Source organism: Gambusia affinis, linkage group LG19, assembly GCF_019740435.1.
Source record: "Gambusia affinis linkage group LG19, SWU_Gaff_1.0, whole genome shotgun sequence".
In the NCBI taxonomy this organism is placed as follows: Eukaryota; Metazoa; Chordata; class Actinopteri; order Cyprinodontiformes; family Poeciliidae; genus Gambusia; species Gambusia affinis.
Genome location: NC_057886.1, coordinates 24,655,680 through 24,665,034, shown reverse-complemented (window position 1 = coordinate 24,665,034; position 9,355 = coordinate 24,655,680). Strand labels below are relative to the sequence as shown.

Sequence of the window (9,355 nt, the reverse complement as noted above, 5' to 3'; positions counted from 1 at the left end):
TTGCATAGAAGCATCAAAAATTGTCTTGCCTTAGTTTGATGGCAACTGACTTCAGAGTGGGAACTAGAGATTTTACTCCAATGGAAAAAGCACTCATTGAAGGTATTGCACCATGTCTCAGTCCATGGAAGGGCTAATGCCATATGCAAAAGGCAGGAAACTTGAAAGTATGCAATGTGGTGCAGAGTAAAAGAATATCAGAAAAAATTGAGTGCAGTTTTATTTGCAAGGTGCTCTGCTTACAGGCAGGTTGCAATTGTTGCAAAGTCATTTACACATAAGTATGACCATGATCCCATAAGGGGGAAAAAGTTGAAGTAGATTTGGTCTCTGAATTAAAGGTTTCAAATTAACTGTTTAGAACAGCAACAATACGATTTACTTTGAGGGAATTTAGTTTATAAGGAAATTGCGTCTTCCCATACCTATTGGCAGTATAGTCAATGGACCACATTGTGGAAACAGTCTCAACTACTGTGTAGCATTTTGTTTTTAAACTCAGAAATAATGCTAATGTGAACAGAAACCAAAGTTTTAGATTTCATTGATTAATTGTTACTATGTTGTCTTTTTTACATTTAAAATAAATGTCCTGATATGTGGACATAATTATTCTGAGCAGCTACATCATGTGAAAATAATTTTATATTTGGGATTGGGAGCTAATGATTGCAAAAATCAAAGAGGATTTAATAATACATTCCATGGTAGAGCTCAGGTCTTAGGAGGTTAAAGCTGTTTAGCAGAACATTAAGCTGAAGATTTCCTGAAAATAACATAAATTCCTTTTGCATTTAGAAATGGAGGAGCTGTAGAATTGAAGAGAGAATGCCAGTTGGTGTGTGTGTGAGGCTAATCCTCATAGAAGACTGGACTGCATTTAAGACTCCTGAGTCCCAGAGTCACCTTTCCCACGTGCTGTTCCTATAGGCGGAACCTGGGAAGGCTGATACGTACCACGCCCCTGGTTTCAATAACACGCTATCCGTTAACACCGCAAGGTGGAACTAGCATGCCCAGGAAGCAGAAGCGTTCTCCGTTGATTCTCTGCCGGTCTGCTTCATCAAGTGCTGAAAAAAAAACAACTTTGCCAAGCTAGCTAAAGTGAACTGTGCACCAGCAGATCTCCATCGGACTGGTACGGCTTCCCATGCCATAATGCTCCCCAGGAGGATGAGCAAAAGCAGCCATAGCAAGTTATCATCACCCAGCCATTTTCCCAAGGAAGAAGAACCTGGACCAGCCACAGCAAGCTGCTGCATTCCAGATCTCTACGAACCTGATGGGATTCAAATGATAAACCCTGAAATAAGAACAAAAAGTCATTCTAGTGCCATCATACACCGCAAGACCTCTAGAATGCTCTGTTCCAATTTGTCCCAATAAAGATTCATAACCACATTAATAAAGTGAGGAAACTTACCCAAAGCAGCCAGCAGGAGGTCTTCAGTGATAGAGCTTGCTGCAGGCAGCAGTTCAACAATGCACAGCCCATTCTGACTCATGGTGCCTATTTTTTTTACAGGTTTCCAAATTCATTCGAAGCCATCTAGTTTGACAGAGGAGTTAATTCTGATGACAACTGTATATGGTTTGTCAGGGTTGCAACAAAAACAGCTGAACTAGAAGCTAAAATATGAAGCTCCACCATGCAATGTATTCTGGGTATTGCTGAGGTGCATCTTAAAGTCCATTTTTGATGTTCAGAACAGTGTTAATACATATTTTTGGCACCTAGCAAGAGCTCAGCAATGCAAGTAGAAGCAGAACTGTGATTTCTGTCTTGAAAACAGTTTCAAGATTAATAAAACAAAACATGGGTAAAATATAAAACTTTTAAAACTAAATTCAAGCCTCTTCAGAGCAGCATCTGTTCAGTGCTTCCATTCCAAAAAATTATTTAAAAATGTTAAAGGACAGAAAATTAGTTTAAAATTGACTTTTAAAGCCAATTCCTGGTGAGAAGAGCAGCATCAAGGCAAAACTCCTTCATTCAACAGAAACTAGCCTAACTACCGTAACTATGACCTAGTGATGTTATGTGATGAGCCGAGGCTTCGAGGCGTGTGTCGAGTAACGGAGGGGGCGTTTCCGTAAAGCGCGTATCGAGGCTTGCTTCATTTAGGGGAGGAGCTGAAAACGATGACGTCCGAAGCCTCGCTGCCCGGCTGTACCACGTAACTGCTTCGGGAAGTGGCTCAGATTTTGTCGCGGGGTTTATAAACCCCACAGGCTCCATTCAAAATGTGGGTTGTTGTAGGCGAGTTGCGGTCAGTTGAGAGTGGATAGAGTTTTGATAGTTTGGATAGCAGAGTTTGGATAATGGTTATTTAGTTTGAGACAGTTAGTTTGGTGTTTGGAGAGTTTAGGAGAGAGATAGATAGATAGGACATTTAGGAGCGCGAGGACAGGATAGGAGTAGGATGGAGCCAGCGAGAGGTAAGGTGAACTGAACATTTGCAGATGCATTAGGTTTGCTTATGAGGAACTGTATTTTTCACTGTTTCTTATTTTCTGTAAAGGTGAGGTGTTTATTGTGCACCAAGGAGTTGGGGTACAATAATAACACCTCATCCATGCTAAGACACTACCGTGCCTTGCATGAGAATAGGGAGGAAACTGGAGCTTCACCCAGCCAAGGTATTTCATTACTATACTATACTATAATCATCGGTCACTGTACCCCAATCTGTACAAACTTACACTTATTTATTTATGCACCCCGGCATTATCTGTGCCATGTGAGCGTGTCTTTTCAAAGGCTGGAGAAGTAGTGTCAAAAAAGAGAAATCGTTTGAAACCTAAAACTGTGGAGAAATTGTTGTTTCTTAATAAAAATGAATGAAATCATCCAAGTTACACAAGCATTAGCCTATTCACTACCCCCTCCCTACTTCCACAAGCACTTTCACTGTCCTCTGCCTGATTAAGCTCATGCCATTTTTCTAGAGTCACAGAAAAACATTATTACACAACATGCCATATCACATGACACTATTTTGGGAATAATTACACACAGAGAATACATTCAAACAATATTTTATTGTTCAAACAATATTTTATTGTACACCTTTTGTGAAGTCATTCCCAAGACCCATAATAGACAAAAATTCAATGCATCACATGTGTTAAGATACAGCGGGCTGTGATTGTACACCTGGCCACTAGGTGGTTTCGTGTGCACATGAAGCCTCAAGAAATGAACCCTTTCTCGAACCATTTGGCTCAAGTGGTACAATGCCTCATGAGGCTTCATCTCACCATCACTACTATTACCCTAGTTTTTAAAGCTGTAACAAGATGACCTTTTGCGGTTTGATCTTACAGTGAGGATGAAGCTTTGAGGCAGAGTCAGGTGGAGAACAGCAGTGGTTTATTCTTCACACACAAAATCAACAATACTTCACAGGTGAAACTGCAGCCTTAAATAGTCTCAGCTGTGACGGAGCAAACCACCTTTAATTGAGAAGGGAATCTCAATTCATCAATCTCCTATTTAAATAAAATAAATTTTATTAAATACAACATTTCCATTTACTTTTTAGAAATATTTTCTGTTTTATCACTACACCATAATTAAAGACCACAAAACCCATAAACAATCCCCCGGCCCCTTCTCTTTTCAATGGCCTCTCCCAGAAGCTATATATGGTGTCTGGACCCCCAGTGCAGAATTTGTACAAACACCCTGGAGAGGACACAGAAAAGACAGGTGAGTTAGGGTTAGGGTAATTTATACTAGTACTTTATACTAGTATTCCACACTCTACAGATTATGCACATTTGATCAGTTTTTTTTACCAGCCAGTAGCTTGTTGCTCTGAGTAACAATTATCCTCTCCTCACAGGCAACCAACCTGACTTCTCAATGAGAAGCAGCTGTGCAGAGCCCAGAATAAAAGGCTACATTCTAATTACTAAAATACTCAATAAATATAATTAAAACTTGTGTGCAAATTAGTATTGTTGTGCAAATTATGCTTTAAGTGCAATGCTAAATAAAGTGCAAAATAATTTTAAAGTGCTATACAGTGATATATATAAAAATAGTCCACAAGAGCTGAGCTGATTTATTTTAAAAAATGGAGCTCAAAAACAAATAAAAATGTATTTAAATCTGGTTATGTTGAGGTAAGAGGCCACTGAGGATGGGACTTAGTTCCAGCTCGATAGGACATTCCTAGTCAGAGTTTAGGTTGAAAAATGAATGGGAGTCTATGCCAGCTAGATGAAAGGAGTGGGCTAGGGCAACCAAATATGGTGGGCACCTGCAGAGAGTGACACAAGGAATTTAAAATTTGCCATAGTTTCAACAGGTTGGTCATCAATGAAACTGGAATCACTTTCAGGTCTTGTTTATCTTATTTAATTAGCTCTATTTCCTTAAGAAAATGAAAAGGTATGTTCTTTTGTGAGGGAATTTATATTTTACTGTTCCAATAATGCCAGAATTAATAATAAATAATAAAGAGTTTGGGGTTTTCTGATTTCGTAATGTCATTAGATTAGTTGTGTTACCACACCCACGCCACTAGAGGCAGTAACAGGCCCGAAAGGATGTGACTAAAGAGCAGATTTAGAAGTACACAGAAAGCTACGAAATGTGAGCTGAGCTGAAGTAAATAAGAGAGAAGTTTAAATGCATGCTGAGTGAAAATCCTTCCTAAAGGTGAAGATATATCACAGATTTAAAAAGAAAATAAAAATGGAAGGCCGCGGATAATATAGGAAATAGCGCCCCCTTCACTTCCGGATTGCAATGGTGCCATTTCCAAATAAGGTATGAGACTGACATTGGTCCGTCCCGCCCCTTCCTGTTTGTTGCAGCGAGGTGGCCTGGCCCTGTTTAGGTTGTGGGCGGAGCAACATCTGCGGCTGCGCGGAGTCGTAGCTTCAGTCGTCCAAGGAATATGACTGGCGGGAAGAGTTGCAGGAGCAACAAGGACTCGGAGCCCAGCATGGACGTGGACGTGGATTCCAGCCGGACGGAGAGCGAGCGGGGAGACCTGGACAGCAGCGTTCCCGTTGCGTGCTCGTCCAACGGCAGCGGCGGGGAGGAGGACGAGGGGGAGGGCCTGGGGAGGCCCCGAGAAGCCGGGGGCTCGAGTGACCAGCTCACACCGGAGGAAGGCGCAGAGATAGGCATCGGCAAGGAGCAAGAAGTGTCGGTGGAAATTGGAGAGACGTATTTGTGTCAAAGAACCGATAAAACATGGCGTAAGTGAAAACACGGCTTAATCTTTCCCTGATTTAGTTTTGCTGAAAACTTTTCATTGTTTGACACAGAAATATGTAAAACGAGAATAATGTATATTTAAGTTATACGAAGCTAGAGGTGTTTATGCTTTCATAGAAACATCGCTCTGAACAATAAGGTTATTTCAAATATATAACGGTTTCGATTTTAGTTGGTGACGAATAAAAATGTCTTTTGAAATAAATTGTTTTTGTTTATGAGGCTGAAGTTGGCGTCCGATTCGTAGTCTAACTGACGAGCTATTCCGCTGCTTCTAATAAATCTGGACCATAAAGCTGCAAAAAAAAATTAAATGGTGCTTAGTTATAGAGTTAGGGGTTACTGAATTAAATAACAATACCTAATAACTATTTACAAGTGTAAATGTACCATCAATTAAATGTATATACATCATTAAATAGTACATTTCACCAATAAATTAAATGTATCAAGAAATTTTGGAATATGCAAATAAATAATTACATATCCCTTGACATAATTAAATCTACCTATTTAAATATAAAAGGTTCCTTTTTAAAGGAAAGCTTTATTTATTTCAGTTATGGAGTGTGTTCAGGTGTGTCTGCCTGTGGGGAGTGTCTAATGTTCTCTGATGTTGCTCCTGCATTGAGGCAGAGCTGACTGACCGTGTTGCTGTTGTAGACATGGCCGAGGTGATCCAGTCCCGCCTCAACGAGCAGGAGGCCCGGGAGGAGTTCTATGTCCACTATGTAGGATGTGAGTATCTGAGCAGAACCAGCACCATCACCTGTCCTTCAGATGGACTGAGGGTTTGACGTTTGGACTGCAGTTAACCGGCGCTTGGATGAATGGGTGGGGAAAAACCGGCTGGCACTCACCAAGACGGTGAAGGACGCCGTGAGGAAAAACTCAGAGGTTGGAGGAGTCGGAGACCTCGGCGATCAGCCCGAAAGGAAGATCACGCGCAACCAGAAGAGGAAGCATGATGAGATTAACCACGTGCAGAAGGTGGCGCCTCCTGCTGTCTGCAGAGATGCCAGTATCGGTTTCACCTAACACAAATTTTCTCCTCCACCCAGACCTACGCCGAGATGGACCCGACTACAGCTGCTCTGGAGAAGGAGCATGAGGCGGTGCGTACCTCCCACTACCTGTGCTGCCCCGATAAGCTGCTAGGGTGGAGGTCTCCTCCTCACTCCTCCGTCTCCTCAGATCACCAAGGTGAAGTACGTGGATAAGATCCAGATTGGGAACTTTGAGATCGACGCCTGGTACTTCTCTCCGTTCCCAGAGGATTATGGGAAGCAGCCCAAGCTCTGGATCTGTGAATTCTGCCTGAAGTACATGAAGTACGAGAAAACGTTCAGACACCACCTGGTGAGTCCAGTCGTTGCTTTGACCCTGGTCACATGACCCTGTTGGGATCAAAGTAAGTTCAGCCTGGAGAAGCTGCAGTTTCATCAGCACAGCTGAGCTTTGATCTCTTCCTCAGTCTCACTGCCAGTGGAGGCAGCCTCCAGGGAAGGAGATCTACCGCAGGAGCAACATCTCCGTCTACGAGGTGGACGGCCGGGACCACAAGGTGAGCTCGCCCTCTGGTGGTCGTCCTGGGGACGGCGGTGTCTTACTGGACTGTTGTCCTCAGATCTACTGCCAGAACCTATGCCTGCTGGCCAAGCTGTTCCTGGACCATAAGACGCTTTACTTTGACGTGGAGCCGTTCATCTTCTACATCCTGACCGAAGTCACCAAGCAGGGAGCGCACATCGTCGGCTACTTCTCCAAGGTACGCCGCTGCAGCAAACGGATGATTAATGAATAAAATCTGAATTATGATGTGAAATCGCCAACAGTCTGCCGGTTTAGGATTCAGCACGCCAACATGAAGGCTCTGCAGGGGTTCTGGTACCAATGGGTCCAGTGGTTCTGCTCAGATCTTTGAATGATTAAGACACCATTATGGTAATGATCAGGTCTGATTGTTTTGTTTCTGCAGGAAAAAGAGTCTCCAGATGGGAACAACGTGGCGTGTATTCTGACGCTGCCGCCGTACCAACGCAGAGGCTACGGGAAGTTCCTCATAGCTTTCAGTGAGTCAGGGGTCAAGGGTCAGGGCTGGCTTTAGGGTTCTGTCTACCTGAACCGTTGGTGCTACAGAGCCTCCCTAATAGTGAAATATATTAACAATTTAACTTCTTTACCTGAGAAATGTAAAGTTTATAGTTCTGAAGGTTTTATGGATCATAAATTAATTTCATAGCGAACAACAAAACCAACCAGGAGATGGAGACTACTGACCTGATGCTAGCACTGCTACTGTTAGCGCTGCTGCATTTAACTGGAGTACTGTCTCCAACCATGTGCTTTGGGTCAAAGGTCGTCGTAGCATTAATGACATCAGGTCAACCTGCTGCTGAACTGCTCCACTCTGGAAGGAAATGAAGATAAACATGAAACATTGATGTTGAGGTTCAGCTTCTCCCATCACAGAACCCACCTTTGGTTTTGGGTCCATTCAGGGCCGGGTAGGACTCTACCCTCTGGTTCTGATTGGTTCAGGTTCTGGTTTTACAGGCTACGAGCTGTCCAAGCTGGAGAACGCCGTCGGCTCACCTGAGAAGCCGCTGTCGGATCTGGGCAAGCTGAGCTACCGGAGCTACTGGTCCTGGGTTCTGCTGGAGATCCTGCGGGACTTCAGGGGGACGCTGTCCATCAAGGACCTCAGGTTGGTACCGCTCCGGGAGGGGGGTCCGAGACGCGGCCCGGGGACCGTCTTTGTGCATACGGAGACTTTCAGAAAGTTAGCACACCCCTCAAAGATGAGACGATCACATGACCGCCTGTTTGCTGCAATCGAATGTTTACATGTAAATAGTTTCCGTTCTGGTCCGAGCGACCCAGGTCCCAGCAGAACCAGAACCGGCTGACCCGCTGCTGTCTTCCAGCCAGATGACCAGCATCACTCAGAGTGACATCATCAGCACGCTGCAGTCGCTCAACATGGTGAAGTACTGGAAGGGGCAACATGTCATCTGCGTCACACCCAAACTGGTGGAGGAGCACCTGAAGAGCGCCCAGTACAAGAAGCCTCCCATCACAGGTGAGCTGGGGGGGGACCGAGACAGCCCCCTGTAGGAAGACTACCCTCTGACCTTCACAATAAGAGCATGGACAGTGTCTGCTGGGAGAAACGCATAGAAACATCTAGATATGTTTCTACGCATTTCTAGACCTGATGGTGTCCAGCAGGAGGACACCTTGTCCTCTCTGTCTGTCCAGCAGAGACATGGACAGACAGTAAAATGTCTTCAACGGTTTCCTGTCTCTGATGTCCTCTGTCTCTGTCCACAGTGGACACCATGTGTCTCAAGTGGGCGCCTCCCAAGAACAAACAGGCCAAGCTGTCGAAGAAGTGAGGAAGAGGAGCTGCTCGTCTTCATCTCCCAGACTGTAAATAAATGTTATTAATCTGTTAATATTTTCATAAAATAAATGTTCTCAAGTTAAACTCGGTTCTGGTTCCTTCAAGCTTCAGAATAAAAGTTCTTTCTTCATTTATTGATGCATTTCAGATGAAATCTTAATGTTTGTTTTCTTCACATTAATTATTATAAAGTGGAAGTAAGAAAACTTTCCAGTTTTTTTGGAACTGGAACTTTTTTCAGTTCCAGTTCCAATATGGGTGTTTTGCTGTTCGGTTACAGCAAAACACCCAGAACTGGACCTCCAGAACCGGACCCTGGGAGACCGCCCTCCGGTGATGGAGCAGTGGAGTCGGCCATTTTGGATCCCAACATGGAGGCCCTGGAGGGATTCGAACAGGCAGCGGCATTAACCCCTTCCTCACCAGGCAGATTTCTGGTTTAAAACTTAAACATTAAAATTTTTTCAAGTTCATTTCCAAATCTGCTGTTTGTCGTTAATACCTGTTAATGTCCAGCAGGGGGCGCTCTAGACTGTACCTGAGCTTCCTGCTGTTCTCAGTCCTTCAAAAGTATTTTAGCACCTTTTTCATAGTTCTGGGAATAAATACATAAAATGTGAAGGAAAATGATTCCTGGTTTTAAATAATAGAATCTGAAAAGTGTGGTGTGCATTTGGATTCAGCCATGATTCTGCAGCTGCTCTGAATACTGA

The 9,355-nt window shown here is 43.6% G+C and overlaps 1 protein-coding gene across 5 annotated transcripts; it reads left to right on the top strand.

The window, feature by feature from the left end:
• The first annotated feature begins 3,634 nt into the window (after window positions 1–3,634).
• Window positions 3,635–9,115, top strand: kat8 (K(lysine) acetyltransferase 8). 5 transcript variants are annotated; one of them, XM_044099936.1, is made up of 13 exons: window positions 3,635–3,712; window positions 4,828–5,217; window positions 5,900–5,974; window positions 6,048–6,226; window positions 6,298–6,351; window positions 6,431–6,595; window positions 6,711–6,800; window positions 6,864–7,004; window positions 7,215–7,308; window positions 7,793–7,943; window positions 8,164–8,318; window positions 8,570–8,668; window positions 8,923–9,115. In XM_044099936.1, the coding sequence occupies exons 2-12, from the start codon at window positions 4,911–4,913 to the stop codon at window positions 8,632–8,634; spliced, it is 1,476 nt and encodes a 491-aa protein (XP_043955871.1). In that variant the 5' UTR covers window positions 3,635–3,712; window positions 4,828–4,910; the 3' UTR covers window positions 8,635–8,668; window positions 8,923–9,115. The 5 variants fall into 5 exon arrangements, with proteins under 5 accessions (XP_043955871.1, XP_043955872.1, XP_043955873.1 ...); XM_044099937.1 differs by having other exon boundaries at window positions 8,917–9,115; XM_044099938.1 differs by lacking the exons at window positions 8,570–8,668; window positions 8,923–9,115 and having other exon boundaries at window positions 8,120–8,306.
• The last annotated feature ends 240 nt before the right edge of the window (window positions 9,116–9,355 follow it).

Coding starts and splice junctions, on each gene's coding strand:
- kat8 (XM_044099936.1), top strand. CDS start 4,911: ATGACTGGCGGGAAGAGTTGCAGGAGCAACAAGGACTCGGAGCCCAGC. Junction 5,218..5,899: donor AAGAACCGATAAAACATGGC/GTAAGTGAAAAC, acceptor TTGCTGTTGTAG/ACATGGCCGAGGTGATCCAG. Junction 6,227..6,297: donor AGATTAACCACGTGCAGAAG/GTGGCGCCTCCT, acceptor TCCTCCACCCAG/ACCTACGCCGAGATGGACCC.